The 18,152-nt window shown below is 46.2% G+C and overlaps 1 protein-coding gene across 1 annotated transcript in view; it reads right to left on the bottom strand.

Moving 5' to 3' along the window:
* The window catches only part of PCP4L1 (Purkinje cell protein 4 like 1), a 25,361-nt gene extending 21,709 nt beyond the window's left edge, over positions 1 to 3,652 (bottom strand). The window contains exon 1 of the mRNA XM_011957550.1: positions 3,404 to 3,652. Within this exon, the coding sequence (XP_011812940.1) occupies positions 3,404 to 3,412 (9 nt within the window). The 5' untranslated portion in view covers positions 3,413 to 3,652. The remainder of the gene's footprint in view (positions 1 to 3,403) is intronic.
* Positions 3,653 to 18,152: the final 14,500 nt, after the last annotated feature.

Genomic DNA, 18,152 nt, shown 5'->3' on the forward strand with positions numbered 1-18,152 from the left:
CGTCCAGCTAGTGTTTTGTATTTTTTTAAGTAGAGACGGGGTTTCACCGTGTCTGCCAGGATGGTCCGCCTCCCGGGTTCACGCCATTCTCCTGCCTCAGCCTCCCGAGTAGCTGGGACTACAGGCGCCCGCCACCACGTCAGGCTAATGTTTTGTATTTTTTTAAGTAGAGACGGGGTTTCACCTTGTTAGCCAGGATGGTCTCCATCTCCTGACCTCATGATCCACCCACCTCGGCCTCCCAAATTGCTGGGATTACAGCCATGAGCCACCACGCCCAGCCAGTAGAAGGCATTTCAATAGCAGTAAGTGACTAGATTTTCTATTTTGTATATCCAATATAACCATAATAAAAGTAACATACCAATGAGAGAGATAAACTTGGATCTCCTCCAAGTCCACACCAGGTTCCCTAACAACTGGTTCACAGGAGACATAACAGAATAGTATCATTCTGAATGAATTCCCTTGTTAGGAAGGTGGCAGATGCAGACACATGTGCACAGGAAAGACAGTGTGGATCTCCAAAGTGTGATATCCCATTCTCATTAGGTAAGAAGAGAGCAAGCAGGATAATGAAGGAGCATCAGGTTTAAGCTGTCCCCTAAATGAGATTTCTAGTTGATCTGTCCCTTGCCCCAGTCCCTGACAGCCAAAACACAGGACAGACACCATGAAGACTGTCACTAGTGGTCCATGACTCCCATTTCAGCAGAATGACTGCTGAACCAAGGGATTCCCCCAGCTAGGCTCCTCGAAGATGAGAAATGCAACAGGATTACAAAAGAACCTGCAATTCTGCTTTAAGCAGCCAGCTACACTGTATGAAAAAGGATTACAGGAAAGAGCCCTCAGGAATTGAACACATCTCCCATTCCCATCTGTCACTGAAACTAGGGAAAAGTTATTAAACCACAGGAGATAGAGTATGATCCACAGCAATCAAGTCCTGCCTGCAGCTGTGAATGCAGACAAATTGGAGATGAGTCCCTGCAGCTCCTTCGTGCATGAACGCGCACACACACTCACAGGGAAATGCTCTAGTGCAGTAATGAGTGACAGCAAAGAGCCACAAAGGCAAGGCAGAGTCAGAGATCCTCCCCAGCAGCCCCACCAGAACCCCTGCACTGTTGGTTGTTCTAGGTCTGGAGACTCCTCCCTGGTTTTGTTCTTCAGTTGAATTAGGAGTCTCTTAAGACATCCCAAATCGCCTCATTTCATGCAGTTTCTCCGTAGCAAGAAAATAAGCAGTTGGGGGAGGTGAAACTTACGTAAGATTCAAGGTACACAGGGCTTTCCTGGGCCGGGCTCTTCCACCTGAAAAAGGAGCCCCATGGGGCTGGGCTGAGAGAAATGAAGCAGATTGGAGTCTCCCTAGAGCTCTGGGCAACACTTTCATCTTTTACCATAGCTTTTACAAGAGGAAGAAAACAGGCTGGGTCTCAGCCCCTAGAGAAGCAGAGACCACTTTGTGACCTGATTCAGAGACAGCTGCTTCTGAATTTTATAAGTACTCATCCCTAAGACCAGGCTCAGCTCCGTATTAGGAGACAGCTTCTATGACTAAATTGCTAGTTAAAACCGGTTCGCTCTGATAGCCTAGGAGGCTGGGCATACTTGGGTACACTGACAGTCTCCATCCGTGGATCCTTCTCTCATCATTCTACTGAGCCCCTGATGAAGGCTAACCAAATGCAGCTGCTGAGTCAGGAGGGCGCAGACTTGACTTTCCCCTCAAACACCAAATTGTTTCCTTTGCCACAAAACAGGCTTCTCATTCCACCAAATACCACCCTAAATGCCAGCCCCGTAGTGTGTCCTACAAAGGGGCTGCGCACTTTCCCCAGAAAAAACAAGCTAACCGCAATTCCTCACGTTGGCACAGCCTTCAGATCACAACTCCCAGGGGATGGCTTGGATTACGACTTTCAGATTTAGAAATGCTCGGGGTGGGAGGAGTAGTATGAACCCTAGACCTCAGTGAAAAGAGGGCAAAGAAAACCTCTCTTCCCACATTAGAGCTGAAAGAGGAGGTTGATGCATTTTTTTCTTTTCTTTCTGAAAGACTGCCATCGTCAGAGTTACAACCAGCTGAGGGACTGGAAACCACTTTGGTTCATCTGCAGCCCCCAGACTAGCTGAATTTTCCAGGATAAAATTAGTGAACATGGCAACCAAGACAACACAGCAGTTGGCACTAATTAGCTCCCTGGGTGACAACTTTTCGGTAGGAGTCAGTAGAGATCTTCATTTTTACTATCTAAACTGGAACCCAGGCTCCAGGGTCCTATTCCTTCAGTAATCTAATGTCTTTGGGAATTCTTCTGTTAAATTTCTGTAATATTCTAATGGGGGAGGAAAGAAACAGTAAGATAATAGCTAATATAGATTGAGTGCCAGGTCCCGTTTGAAGTATTTGGCATATATTATCTCATTTAACTATTACAACAACCAATATTATCCCCATTTTACAGATAAAAAAATGAAACAAAGGTTTTGTACTTTGCCTAAGGCTACATCACAGGTAAGTAGCAGACCTACATACATATCTGACATATAGCAGGGGAGTTAGATTTAACACAACGATGTGGGTACTAGGAAAGAGGTTGCAGAGGGCAAGCTTGTGATGCCAGTAACCAGACTGACCTCACTTGGGAAGGCTGATCCTTGATTCTGGAGATGAGACTATGCCTACAAATAGACAATAGGAGACGTCTTTCCAACGTCTCTGCTTTGACCTCCTACTCCCCCACCCCATGAACAGTGTTCTTTGAAAACAGTAAATCAGTTAATGGACTGGGTCTGGCCATGATGAACACCACAGAGCCTGCCAGAAGACCTAGTTCGTAACAAGCACTGCAGAGGGAGGTCTACTCTTGAAGGGGAAATTTCCCCAGGAGCTGGCAGGGGCTTCTGAATACCAGAAAAGATCCCTCCAACGTTCCTGACTGAATGAGTGGAGGGCAGGATGCCACCTTTCTAAAAGGGGCATAGTGGCCCTCCCCGGGGGCCAGGGATGGAGTTCCTGTTAGATGCTACGACGTAAGGAATGTGAGTGCCTTACATCCCTAGGAGAGAGAGGACAGAAGCGAAGTGAGGGGGTAAGGGGAGCCAGACAGATGCAGGGGGCAGTATCCCAAGGGGATGACGAGAGCTCAGCATCCCCGCTTCCCGACTCTACCCCCAAAAGCACCGTTCACAGTAGGGAGACTGAAAGCACCCCGTCTTCCAATCGTTTCCCAGCGCCCCGAGGTGGGAGCTTTCCTAGGAGGGCAGTGGGGCGCCCCTGGAGGGTTCTTCGCGGCCACGGTCTGCCTCACTCTCCCTCGCCTCCCTGGCATCCCGAGCCTCAGCCCCCTCCCCTCCGCAGCTCTGCCGAGACCCCCGGGGGCGCGCCGCTCACCTCGCTCATCTCCGCAGCTGGACAGGGCGCGCCAGGCGCGGCACGCACAGGTGAGGCGAGGGGCCCTCGGGGCTCCGCGGGCGACAGCTGAGAGTTGCCGGGCTCTGCGGCAGGGGTTACGGCTGACCAGGAGAGGCGAGTTGGAGAGCCGCTGCTCTGGTGCTGGCACCCGGGATTCTCCGTCGCCCGGCTCCGGCCACGCGACCCTCTTCGACCCGTCCTGTCAGAGCCTCTCCGCGCGCCGCCTCCGGCCCCATCTTTTATACTCAGCTCGGTACCCGCCTCCAGCCCGACCAATAGAAGCTCCTCCTACCGTAGCATGACAGCCTCTTGCATCCAATACTGGCAGGTTTAGAGGTCTGCTGCATTTCCAAACTAGGGTAAGACAGAGAGCGGGAAGGAGGGGGAGACCATCGGAGATGCGCGGATGGAAAATGAACTAGGGGGAGCAAAAAAAGAGAGGAAGGAAGGAGATCTACACGAAGAAAGCAAGGAGGGGAGTGGAATGGAAGGAGTGTGTGAATCTGAGAAAGAGAAGAGCTGGAAGGAAATTAAGAGGGTACACGAAAAGCAGGAAACAGTGAATGAAAGAGGTAAAGGCAAGAGATGTTGCAGATTAAGATTTTGTAGTAGGATAGCACCCTGGACCAGAGAACAGCACAAGAGAGGGAGGAAGGCTCGGGGAAGAGAGAGAGAGAGACAGAATGAGAGAGAGAGAGACTGGAGCAAATGGACAGTGTTCTTCTGCAAAGAACAGAAATTGTGAAGTGCCTGTTTGATGTGGAAGATCATAGATCTTAGGAGTTGGAAGACATTTTAGTATTCATCAAATCCTACTGTGTCCGGAGTTAGTTCCTTCCGGTAGGTTCTGGGTCTCGCTGACTTCAAGAATGAAGCTACAAACGTTGGCAGTGAGTGTTACAGCTCTTAAATGTGGCACCGGACCCAAAGAGTGAGTGAGTGAGTGAGTGAGCAGCAGCGAGATGTATGGTGAAGAGCGAAAGAACAAAGCTTCCACAGCTTGGAAGGGGACCTGAGCAGATTGCTGCTGCTGGTTGAGGTGGCCAGCTTTTTTTCCTTATTTGTCTGAGCCCATGTCCTGCTGATTGGTCCATTTTACAGAGTGCTGATTGGTTCATTTTACAAACCTCCAGCTAGTGCTGATTGCTGCGTTTTACAATCCTAGCTACAGAGTGCTGATTGCCACATTTTACAATCCTCTTGTAAGACAGAAAAGTTCTCCAAGTCCCCACCTGACACAGAAGTCCAGCTGGCTTCACCTCTCAATCTCCCCTCTAAACAGGACACCCCAACTGCTGTTGGAAATTGAGCAATGACCACGCTAGCTACTTCCTGCTGGATAGGGGCAAAGAAGGGGCCCTGCAGTGGTAGTATCCTCCAGAGGGGAACTCTCTAGGCCAGCCAAAGGGTCAGTGGGTTGGTCCAGGGGTCCTCAGTAGAAGTTGTTAGTTGAGCTCATTTGGGGTTCTATTTGTAAGACCATCTGTAGTTTGATGGCATCAATCCTGGAGGAAACAAATTCGACAAGGAGGTTAAAAAGACAGGGCCCAAAGGGGAGTAATAGCAAGATGGCTGTCACGGGACATAGAAATGGGAGAAGCCATGTTGCCCAACTCCAGAGGTTGGTATAAGAGTTTGAAAGGCATTGTCTGATTTCAGAAGCCTCTTCCTGTAAACACGGGGCAGTGTCTCATGCTATCCCTGACTGGTTAATATAAAAGCAACACTCTTCCCCTAAGAAGGTGCAAAGTCCTCCTTTCTCAGCAGTAAGGAGGTCTAAGCCTCAGCGGTTCTGAAGAGTCACTGCTGCCAAAGAGTCTATTTGGGATTGTAGAGTAAGGATAGATTTTGTTATTTCTTTTAAAGTGTCTGAGAAATCCTTTGAGTGTGTGTGGTAGTAGGATAATGAAGTAGATAAACCTGCTGTTGTGGTTCCTGTAGCAGTGGCCATTCCTAACCCTATAAGTAGGGGTATTAGTTGTATGGCTCTGCGCTGATGGAAACTTTGAGGGGCACTGATAGGGTCTGATTTCCACAAGATTAGAAGTTAGGATAATACGTGTTACACTGTTAACTTTTAGCAAATTTTACTTTTGTTGAAAACCTTGTAAGTTTGGGATTTCAATTATTCTTTGCTATTAATAAGACTTCCTTCAGTCCATATTAACTTAAAATTTGTATAGATGGCTCCTTCCTGATTCTGTAAGTACTTTCAGGTTTGGCTGAGTGCAAACAGCTTGCCTGTTTGAGCACACCAATTATTAGGCAATTATCCTAACTCTGCTTCTACAAGAGTTGCCTTCTCACTTACCAAATACCCATTATGTCTTTTTCCCTTAATCGCCAAGGAGGAACCATCTATCATCCCGTCCTGGAGGGAGTTCTTCCTAGGTCTGGTCAGATGTTTGTATGGTAATTAATTAAGATTTAGATTCCCTGTTAGGAAACCTACTGGGTTAAGGGATTTTTGATAGGAAGGCTATGGGCTGTCAGTGGCCTCAGTGCTTTTGGACTACACTGTTGTTTACACAGACAACAGGGTGGTATTGGAGTGTTATAGGGTCACAGAGACCTTCAACTATCAATTATAGGTTTTAAATTTACTCTGGTTTCTAAAGGAATGGGGTGTGTGGGGAAAAGAAAGAGAGATCAGACTGTTACTGTGTCTATGTAGAAAGAAGTAGACAGACTCCATTTTGTTCTGTACTAAGAGAAATTCTTCTGCCTTGAGATGCTGTTAACCCTAGCCCCAACCCTGTGCTTGCAGAGACATGTGCTGTATTAATTCAAGGTTTAATGGATTTAGGGCTGTGCAGGATGTGCTTTGTTTAAAAAGTGCTTGAAGGCAGTATGCTTGTTAAAAGTCATCGCCATTCTCCAATCTCAAGTACCCAGGGATACAATACACTATGGAAGGCCACAGGGACCTCTGCCTAGGAAAGCCAGGTATTGTCCAAGATTTCTCCCCATGTGATCGCCTGAGATACGGCCTCCTGGGAAGGGAAAGACCTGACCGTTACCCAGCCAACACCCTGTGAAGGGTCTAAGCTAAGGAGGATTAGTAAAAGAGGAAGGCCTCTTTGCAGTTGAGATAAGAGGAAGGCATCTGTCCCCTGCTCATCCCTGGGAATAGAATGTCTTGGTGTAAAACCCAATTGTATGTTCTATTTACTGAGATAGGAGAAAACCGTCTCAGGGTTGGAGGTGAGACATGCTAGCAACAATACTGCTTTTTAATGCACCAAGATGTTTGTGTACACACACATCAAAGCACAGCACCTTTCCTCTAACGTATTTATGACACAGAGATCTTTACTCTCATGTTTTCCTGCTGACCCTCTCCCCACTATTGCCCTGTTGTCCTGCTACATCCCCCTCTCTGAGATGGTAGAGATAATGATCAATAAATACTGAGGGAACTCAGAGACCAGTGCCGGTACCGGTCCTTGGTCCTCGGAACTCAGAGACCAGTGCTGGCACAGATCCTCCGTATGCTGAGCGCCAGTCACCTGGGACCACTTTTCTTTCTCTGTACTTTGTCTCTGTGTCTTATTTTCTTTTCTCAGTCTCTCGTCCCACCCGACGAGAAACACCCACAGGTGTGGAGGGTCTGGCCACCTCTTCAAGAGTGTACTGTTTTTTCTTTACTACTTCTCTCTCTCTCTTTCTCTCTTTCCTTCTCTGACTTTGTCTTTCCCCTCTCTCTTTCTCTTTCTGTCGCTTTCTCTCTTTCTTTCTCTGCTGGTCTTTCCCTGCCTCTGCCAGCCGCTTATGCTGCTGTCTCCCCTCTCCTTCTCCTTTGGCTTCGGCAGTGTAAGACTGCCACCTCCTTGGGTTTTTGCACTGCGTGCAATAACTCCATGATTTCCTCGTGATATTTGATGGGGGTTCCCCCAGAGGTTAGAAAGTCCCTTTCTTTCCATATTGCAGCATGGGCATGTAGAATTAGATAAGCATACTTGATATCTGTATACACATTTATTCTTTTTCCCTTTCCCAGTTCTAAGGCTCTGGTAAGTGCCACTAGTTCTGCTAACTGGGCACTGGCCCCTGGGGGAAGAGGCTTACTTTCAAGTACTGTTACATCACTAACTATGGCATACCCTGCCCTTTGTATCCCATTCTCCACAAATGAACTTCCATTGGTAAATAGGTTAAGGTCAGGATTAGCTAAGGAGACTTCTAAAAGATCCTCTTGGGCGGCATAAGTCTGGACTATAATTTGTTGGCAGTCATAAGAGATGTTGACAGTCATGCTCGATTGGTTCTCCATCCTCTGGGAGAAAAGTAGCAGGGTTAAGGGTGCACATGTGTGTATTTGAAGCACCAGTCCTTCAAATACACAAGGAGTAGTGCCTGGTGCCTAAGCAGGCAGTTGTCTGATAGCCATAAACTTCCTTTGGCACCTAGTGTGCCATTTATATCATGAGTAGTCCAGACAGTGAGATCCTTTCCTTGTATTATTTTGATAGCCTCTGATATTAAGACGGCCACTGCCACAACTACCCGTAAACAGTGATGCCAGCCTTTTGCTACTATATTACTTTCCTTACTTAGGTATGCCCCTGGTTGCGGAGTTGTCCCACGAGTCTGAGTAAGGACTCCAAGAGCTATTCCTGCTCTCTCTGTGACATGTAAAGAGAAGTTTTGTCCTGTGGGAAGGCTTAAGGCTGCAGCTGTACTAGGGCCTGCTTTAAGGTCTTGAAGGCTGTTTCTGCCTCTGGTTTCCATTCTACTAGATAGGTATTTGCTCTCTGGGTCTCCTTGATTAGAGTATAGAGGGGTCTGGCTATCTCACTGTATCCAAGGATACATAGTCAGCAAAAGCTGGTGATTCCAAGGAACCCCTGGAACTGTTTTAATGTCTTAGGGCAAGAATAAGCCAGTATGGGCTGTATTCATTCCTTGCTGAGGGCCCTGGTTCCTCTGGCTAAGATTAGGTCCAGATATTTGACTTATTGTAGGCAGAGCTGGGCCTTTCATTTAGATGCCTTGTACCCTTGATTAGCCAGAAAGTTCAAGAGATCTAGAGTAGCCTGCTGGCATGAGGCTTTCGAACTGATAGCCAAAAGTAAATCATCCACATACTGAAGGACCAGAGTGCCTGGACTTGAGAAGTGGCCTAGATCTTGGGCCAGTGCCTGACCAAACAGATGAGGGCTATCCCTAAACCCTTGAGGCAAGACCGTCTACATAAGTTGGGACGTGTGGTCTGTGGTATCCTCAAAGGCAAAGAGAAACTGGGAGTCAGAGTGCAGGGGAATACAGAAGAAGGTGTCCTTGAGGTCCAGAACAGTGAACCATTCTGCTTCCTCTGGTATTTGAGACAGCAGGGCATAGGGGTTGGGTATAACTGGATATAGAGGAATTACTGCCTCATTGATCAGTCTAAGATCTTGAACTAGTCTCCTAGAATTGGGATGTTGCTGGGACTGCTGCATTTTCTTATTAAGCCTTGAGCTTTTAAATGTCTAACAATATCCTCTAATCCTTTATGAGCTTCAGGCCATAAGGGATATTGCCTTTGATAAGGAAAAGTAGTGGGGTCTTTTAGCCTGATTTGGACTGGGTGGGCATTTTTTGTCCTTCCGAATTGTCCTTTCAATGCCCAGACTTCAGAGTTGATTCCCTCCTCAAGCAGGGGATGACAAATGTGTAACTTGTTCCCCACATTCATGTAGATAATAGCTCCATCTTTGGCTAATATATCCCTCCCTAATAAGGATGTGAGACTTTCAGGCATAACAAGAATGGCATGTGAAAACAGCAAAGTTGGCCGGGCACGGTGGCTCATGCGTGTAATCCCAGCACTTTGGGAGGCTGAGGCGGGCGGATCACCTGAGGTTGGGAGTTTGAGACCACCCTGACCAACATGGAGAAACCCTGTCTCTACTAAAAATTCAAAATTAGCTGGGTGTGGCAGCCTGTAATCCCAGCTGCTCAGGAGGCTGAGACAGGAGAATAGCTTGAACCCAGGAGGCGGAGATTGCAGTGAGCCAGAGATCACACCATTGCACTCCAGCCTGGGCAACAAGAGTGAAACTCCATCTCAAAAAAAAAAAAAAAAAAGAAAAAGAAAAGAAAAGAGCAAAGTCTCCCAATTACAACGGAGGAGTTGGGAGAAATACCTGGTTACAGGCTGTCCCAGGATTCCTCAGATGGTAACGGGCCTTGAGGACAGCTGTCCAGGACAAGAGAAAACAATGCCAGTGTCCAGGAGAAAGTCAATTTCCTGGTCCACAATGATTAAATGTACCCAGGTGATGACATGAGCTGGCACTTGCCCTGGTCACCCTCAGTGCTGTTGTTGGATCATCTGGTTGGGGGCTTCTGGCCCAGAGAACCTTTGTCCTCTGGGGCAGTGCTCCTTCCAGTGATTGCCTCAGCATAGCGGACATGGGCGAGGGGGCGGCTTGTTTCTTGTTGAACACTCTTTTTTAAAGTGTCCTTGCAAACCACACTGATAACAAGCCCTACCAGGTGATTGGCCTACTCCATTTTCTGTCCTCTCTGAACCACCAAGGTTTGTCTGAGGGCCATGACTAAGGCTGCGGCCTTTCTCTGATCTCACTTTTCCTTTTTGGCCTGTTCCTCTTCATCCCTATTATAGAACACTGAGGTTGCCAGGTTTAATAATGCCTCCAGATTTTGTTCAGGGCCCAGGGCTCGCTTTTGGAGCTTTCTCCTGATATCTGTGGCTGATTGGGTAACAAACTTATCTTTTAGGATCAATTGACGCTTGAGGGAGTCAGGTGACAGGGGAGTATACTTTCTTAAGGCCTCCCATAGCCGCTCGAGGAAGGCAGAAGGATTTTCTTCCTTTCCCCGGGTTATGATGGACATCATTGAATAATTCATGGGCTTTTTCCTAATTCTCCTTAGTCCTTCTAGAACACAAGTCAGCAGATGTTTACAACTCCAGTCCCCATGATCTGAGTTGAGGTCCCAGTGGGGATCTATACTGGGAACGGCTTGCTGACCGGTAGGGAATTTGTCCATTTCCAGGTATCTCCAAACTCTCAGGCTGCAGCTAAAGCCACATTCTTTTCATTAAAGGCCAGGGTTTGATCTAACAATAGCATGACATCTCTCCAAGTGACATCAAAGGCTTGCCCTAGACCCTGTGGGACATCTATGTACCTATCAGGATCATCTGAAAACTTTCCCAGATCTACCTTGATTTGCTTTTTTTTTTTTTTTGAGATGGAGTTTCGCTCTTGTTGCCCAGGCTGGAGTGCAGTGGTGCAATCTCAGCTCACTGCAACCTCTGCCTCCCAAGTTCAAGCAGTTCTCCTGTCTCAGCCTCCCGAGTAGCTGGAATTACAGGCATGCACCACCACACCCAGCTAATTTTTTTGTATTTTTAGTAGAGACGGGGTTTCTCCATGTTGGCTTGCCTGGTCTGAAACTCTCGACCTTAGGTGATCTGCCCGCCTCAGCCTCCCAAATGCTGGGATTACAAGCATGAGCCACCATGATTTAAAGCACCTTGATCTGCTTTAAATCAAAGAGGGAGAAGGGGACATGTACCTGGATTGGGCCAAATTTCCCTCCCCCTGCAGCTTGAAGGGGTACATAACTGATAGCCCAGGGGGTTTTGTGGTCCCGTGGAGATTTCTTTGCTTTTTCCTTCTAGGTAGGGGAGATTAGAGGAGGCTTATCATTAGTAGGAAGGGGAGCTATAGGGAGGCTAGCATATGGGGGTAAGCTGAGAGGTCTTTTTGTGGGATGTAAATTGCAGGCTTTGCATAGTTGTGGATTCTCCTTCAGTGAAAAGAAAGCTTGGACGTAAGGTATTTCACTCCATTTGCCTTCCCTCTTACAGAAAAGGTCAAGCTGCAGGATAGTATTATAATTTATACTTCCCTCAGGTGGTCATTTTTCCCCATCAGAGAGAGAATATTGGGGCCAGGCAATAGTGCAGAAAAAAAAATGAGCCGCCTCTTTCTCAGGATTTGAGGGTCAAATTGGTCCCAGTGGCTTAGGATGCATTTCAAGGGTGAGCCTGTTGATGCCTGAGTGTTGCCCATTTGAAAGGTTTGTTTTTCACCTCCTGCCCAAGAACCCACAATGGCCCCTGGACCCTGCTGATTCGAATAGTTGTGCTCATTGATGCAGCAGTAGAAACACTAGTTTTCCTCCTAGGCCACAAAGAGGACCAAGAAAAATCCGATTTAGTGGCCTTTACCAACAACGCATTCTCAAAAACCTGTTAGAGTCCTAAGTGTAACCTCCTGGTAGTATTGGGACCTTACCCCTGTCCTATAAAGATGATATGCCCCAGAAATGGAGTGGAGAGCCATACCCTGAGGGAGGGAAGGGATCTCCAGGGTTGGAAGAGTGACGCCTTTTGTCCTCACTTCTCATCATATGAATAGGAAGGATATCATTTCTGAGGCTCCCCATATCCTAGCTTCAGGAATAGCCTTTGTTAGGCTCACTTGTCTGAGGAGGGATCCTAAAAGGATAGTTGGTCTCCCCATCTGACAGGGCTTTGGGCAAAAATTATGTCTAATTGGTGAGCCTGGGTGCCTAAAGAAAGGAACTGAGTCCCGAAATTTATACTAGAAGTCATTCTTATAGGAGAAACTAGAAAAGCACCAGAGGCAGGGAGTGGTTTTTAGAAGTGGGTCTAGCCTCAGAGAAGAGACGCGGGAGGAAGTTGTCTGACAGGCGTTAGAACCCAGAAGGCAAGGGTCAGGATAGACAGGATAGATGGGTGAGTCTCACTTGGGCAATGTGACTTTGACAGTTCCGCTCATGGCTACGTGGTCAACTAACTTTTTGTCAGGAACCCGGACCTGAGTGGCTTTCCTCTCTGTCTACCCTTGGATCAGCCCAGAAGTACAGGAAAAGTGAAAGCTGGTTCCAGGCAAACCAATGTTCCCAACTCAGAAGAGTCGGGGGTTGTTAGAGAGTCCTTTCCCAGAAAGCCTGACACCCGTGTCTTTAGTCCGGGAGCCATGCTAGTCGCTTTTAACTGGCCGACAGGTGCCCAGCATTTAGCCCCCAAATTCTAAGGAAAAATAGAACAGACTAGCAAGCGAAAGGGGTCCAATGGTACTCACCACTTGGCAATAGTCCCATCTAGGTTGCCAAGATGTGTCCAGAGTTGTTCCTTCCGGTATTTTCTTGGTCTCACTGACTTCAAGAATGAAGCCGCGGACCTTCACGGTGTTACAGCTCTTAAAGGTGGCATGGACCCAAAGAGTGAGCAGCAGCAAGATTTCTTGTGAAGAGCGAAAGAACAAAGCTTCCACAGCATGGAAGGGGACCCAAGTGGGTTGCTGCTGCTGGCTGGGGTGGCCACCTTTTATTCCCTTATTTGTCCCCACCCATGTCTTGCTGATTGGTCCATTTTACAGAGTGCTGATTGGTCCATTTTACAAATCTCTAGCTAGCTACAGACTGCTGATAGGTGCACTTTACAATCCTAGCTACAGAGTGCTGATTGGCGCATTTTACAATCCTCTTCTAAGACGGAAAAGTTCTCCAAGTCCCCACCTAACCCAGAAGTCCAGCGGGCTTCACTTCTCACTACCTCCCACACAATGCAAAAAACAAAAAACTCACTCCAACAAAATGAAGGTCTCCAGTGTTCCCTTGAATAGGTAAATGACGCCCAACAAAAGTTAATTTACAACTGTTTATTCATTCAGTCTCAGTCTGACAATGTGCTCTCCACTGTGTCAAGGCTGTGAAGCTGTTTTTAAAAAGACACTTCTTAAGACCTTGCACCTATCATTTCCATTAAAATATGCAAGTCCTGTCTCCTAGAGCCTAGCTTGTTTTTTTACACATTTCAGGTAGCAACTCACCATCTGGTGGTCCATATTTGAGTACCCAAACTAGCCAAGTGGACTCTGTCAGAGTGTACGGGGCAGATGTGAAAGATGCGCCCCACAATCCGATCTATATAATTTGTTACTAAATAGTTACTATGCTGTGGTCTGGGCTCAGTGGCTCACACCTGTAATTCCAGCAGTTTGGGAGGCCAAGGAAGGCGGATCACCTGAAGTTGGGAGTTTGAGACCAGCCTGACCAACATGGAGAAACCCCGTCTCTACTAAAAATACAAAATTAGCCGGGCGTGGTGGTGCATGCCTGTAATCCCAGCTACTCGGGAGGCTGAGGCAGGAGAATAGCTTGAACCCGGGAGGCAGAGGTTGCAGTGAGCCGAGATCGTGCCATTGCACTCCAACCTGGGCAACAAGAGTGAAGCTCCATATCAAAAAAAAAAAAAAAGTTTCCTATGCTAAATAATTTTAAGGAACAATATGATTAGGGGAAGATGAGAAGAAATAGAACACCTGGTAAAAGTCATGAACTTTCCAATAACTTCAGTTGCTATTCTTGTTTATCTAAATATCTAGCTTTCTTTTCTTCTTTAAAGAAATCCTTTAAATTATCATGCCCGGCCGGGCGCGGTGGCTCAAGCCTGTAATCCCAGCACTTTGGGAGACCGAGACGGGCGGATCACGAGGTCAGGAGATCGAGACCATCCTGGCTAACACGGTGAAACCCCGTCTCTACTAAAAATACAAAAAAACTAGCCAGGCGAGGTGGCGGGCGCCTGTAGTCCCAGCTACTCCGGAGGCTGAGGCAGGAGAATGGCGTAAACCCGGAAGGCGGAGCTTGCAGTGAGCTGAGATCCAGCCACTGCACTCCAGTCTGGGCCACAGAGCGAGACTCCGCCTCAAAAAAAATAAATAAATAAAAATAAATTATCATGCCCTAGGCATTGTAAAATACTCCTAGGCATTGTAAAACCTCTTAGCCTACTTAGAGCTTCAGTTAGCCAAGGCCACTTTCAGCTTTAGCAGTTATACCCTTTTGATGATTTCTTTCATTGCCTATTGTAACTGTGTCATTAATAGTAGAGCTTCTCTCAGTCAGCAACCATTGATCTCTTCTCAACAACCAGATTCAGGTAAGACCTCAAATAGTCCTTTCTTTAGCTAGATCCCATTTGCTTTTACATTTCCACTGCTAAGTCAGAAAAAGAAAACATGGACAAAAGATCACGTCTTTTTCCTCATCCACCTGAGATCCTCTGACTCTCACTTTCCAATGGAATCCAGTTGCCTAAGTTACTAAGTTTCTAACTAGGATAGCTCCTACGCACTCTATAAAACCTACTAGTCCAACTTCCCCCACTGTTCTAATGAACCATTAATTAGCGTCAAAAGCTCATCTACAGTGAAGCAGACCTTTCCAAAGTTCTTAAACAGCTATGAAAATTATTAAGAGAATTCAAGATCTGAGATCAGGGATCAGTAAGCTTTTTCTGTATCAACCAGATGATAAATATTTTAGGCTTTGCAGGCCACATATGTTCTCTGTCAAGACTACTTAAGTCTCCCTTTATAGCTTGAAGGAGGACATAGACGGCCAGGCGTGGTGGCTCACGCCTGTAATCCCAACACTTTGGGAGACCAAGGGGGGTGGATCACGAGGTCAGGAGATCGAGACCATCCTGGTGAAACCCTGTCTCTTCTAAAAATACAAACATTAGCCGGGTGTGGTGGCATGTGCCTATAGTCCCAGCTACTTGGGAGGCTGAGGCAGGAGAATCGATTGAACCAGGGAGGCAGAGGTTGCAGTGAGCTGAGATCACACCATTGCACTCCAGCCTGGCAACAGAGTGACTCCATCTCAAAAAAAAAAAAAGAAAAGAAAGAAAGAGGACATAGACATTATGTAAACAAATAGCTGTGGCTATGTTCTAGTAAAACTTTATTCGTGGACACTAAAGTTTAAATTTCATGTAATTTTTATGTGTTACAAAATATTCTTCCTTAAAAAATGCTTAATATTAATGTAAAACCATTCTTAGCTCATAGGCAGCAGGCCAGATTTGGCTCATAGGCCATAAATTGCCAATCTCTGCCTCAGATGACTAAATGACCAAGTATGCTCCAACAGTAAATTGCATAATAATGAATAACAATAAGTCATGCCAGGCGTGGTGGCTCACACCTGTAATCCCAGCACTTTGGGAGGCCAAGGCAGGTGGATCACCTGAGGTCAGGAGTTCAAGACCAGCCCAGCCAACATGGTGAAACACCGTCTCTATTAAAAATACAAAAATTAGCTGGGTGGTGGCGGGTGCCTGTAATCCCAGCTACTCAGGAGGCCGAGGCATGGGAATCACTTGAACCTTGGAGGCAGAGGTTGCAGTGAGCTGAGATCATGCCACCACACTCCAGCCTAGGGGATAGAGCAAGACTCTGTCTCCAAAAAAAAAAAAAAATAGTAATAAGTCAAAGAAGACAGGTGGGGTGCAGTGGCTCACTCCTGTAATCCTAGCACTTTGGAAAGGCCAAGGCAGGCAGATCACTTGAGGCCAGAAGTTCAAGACCAGTCTGGCCAACATGATGAAACCCTGTCTCTACTGAAAATTGGCCAGGCATGGTGGCGCACGCCTGTAGTCCTAGCTGCTTGGTTGGCTGAGGCATGAGAATCGCTTGAACCCAGGAGGTGGATGTTGCAGTGAGCCAAGATCATGCCACTGCACTTCAGCCTGGGCGACAGAGCAAGACTCTGTCTCAATAAATGAATGAATGAATAAATAAATAAATAAATAAATAAGTCAAAGAAGACAGACATCAGCCAGGACCAAAATAATCAAAAACTTCCTGGGGAAAGTGAAATTTGGGTTAGGCCTTAAAGGAAGAGTAGAATATAAACAAATGGAGAACAGAAGAGAAGAAGGAGGAAAAGATGTGTCTCTCTGGTATCTGGATGACAATAAGAAAAAAACAGTGAGAGAAAACTCAGGTTTTGAATGAAGAAATTGCAGGCGATATGGCAGGGTCCTGAGTATCAGAATAAGGAATTTAAATGTAGCCTTCATACAAATAGCACCTTTAGGTTATTCTTGCAGAAGAAACATGGGACTGATTTGACAAGAGAAACACTAAGAGCAGGAAGGCCTAGATGGGGACGCTGCAGTTGTACAAAGTGTAGGATCCTGGGTGAGTGTAGTGACAGTAACAGAAGAGAAGACACAGCATCAAGAAACACATGACAAGAAATCTACAAGACTTGGTGACTAGAAAGATTTAGAGGAGGATTCACAGTGACTTTGGAATTCAAGATTGGGAAATTGGGAAAATTCTTCAATCTTTCATTGGCTATTAAGCACACATTATGACCAGGACAGATGCTGAGTGTTGGGATAGAAAAACCTACACAACATACAGCTTATGGTGTAGTAGGGGAGAGACAGTCATGTGAATGCAAAGGCATGGTATTGTTATAGGTTACCTGATAGAAGTCTGGGCAAGTGCAGTGGGAGTCCAGAGGAAGGAACAGAATGAAATGTGATCTACAGAGGCATCAGAAGTGACTACTCAACCTGAGCCACACAGTGAGACTCCATCTCTACAAAAAATAAAAATAAAAATTAGCTAAGTGTGGTAGTGTGTACCTCTAGTCTCAGCTACTTAGGAGGCTGAGGCGGGAGGATTGTTTGAGCTCAGGAAGTTGAAGCTGCATTGAGCCATGATGACACCACTGCATTTCAGTCTGGGTGACAGAGTGAGACCCTGTCTCAAAAAAATAAAAATAAAAAAGAGTGACTACTAAGAACAGCAAGATTTGGCCAGGCACAGTGACTCATGCCTGTAATTGCAGCACTTTGAGAAGCCAAGGCAGGAGGATCCCTTGAGCCCAGGAGTTCAAGAGCAGCCTGGGCAATATAGTGAGACGCCGTATCTACAAAAAATAAAAATAAATTAAAAAAATAAAAAATGAAAAGAACAGCAAGATTTCCTAGAACTAGAGTTGTAGATTTTGGAGACATTCACATACTGAGATGAGGATAAATGAAATGAAGCATATAAACTCTGTAAACTGTGACGTTAAAATATTAGACATTTTTACTTTTTACCAGAGCCTCATGTAGAAATTAAGCATTAGCGAAGAACATGAAAGAAGGGTAGGAAGGTTAAGATCAAGTTTAGGTCACAGGCGTGGGGGCTCACACCTGTAATCCCAACACTTTGGGAGGCCAAGGCAGCCGGATCATTTAAGACCAGGAGTTTGAGACCAGCCTGACCAACATGGCGAAACCCTGTCTCTACTAAAAATACAAAAATTAGCCAAGTGTGGTGGCAGGCGCCTGTAATCCAAGCTACTCTGGAGGCTGAGACACGAAGCTTGTTTGAGCCCAGAAACTGGAGGTTGCAGTGAGCCGAGATCATACCACGGCACTTCAGGCTTGGTGACAGAGCAAGACTCCGTCTCAAAATTTTTTAAAAAAGGAGCATTTGGGAACAAAAAACCCCACAGTTTCCATAGTTTTCATAGTTTTTCCTAACTCATGGGCCTAGAAAAAAGAAGGATCAATTAGAGAAGAAAGAAACAAAGACCTATTAGAAATACAAATGGAGAACCAAGAATACAGAATATCATAGAAGTTAGGGAGAAAAAGTTTCAAAGAAGAGAAAGTAGTTGTTAGGAGGTCAAAAGCAGAAGGCAGGATGGTTGATTGGGAGAAACATGAAAGAAAGCCCATTGAATTCAATAGACCATAGGAGATTGGCGGTAAATTTAAAGAAAGAAGATTAAAACCAGATTATAAGGCTCAAAAGAAAGGAACTCCTCCTGTTCAAAGAAGTGTTTGTGCCAGAATATGGGAGGCTAAACAGGACACAACAGGCCCAGACTGGATATTTGGCTTGATAGATACTTGAGTGAGGTCAGCCAGATAGCAAATGCAAAC

The sequence above is a fragment of the Colobus angolensis genome, unplaced genomic scaffold (assembly GCF_000951035.1).
Source record: "Colobus angolensis palliatus isolate OR3802 unplaced genomic scaffold, Cang.pa_1.0 Scaffold447, whole genome shotgun sequence".
Classification (NCBI taxonomy): Eukaryota; Metazoa; Chordata; class Mammalia; order Primates; family Cercopithecidae; genus Colobus; species Colobus angolensis.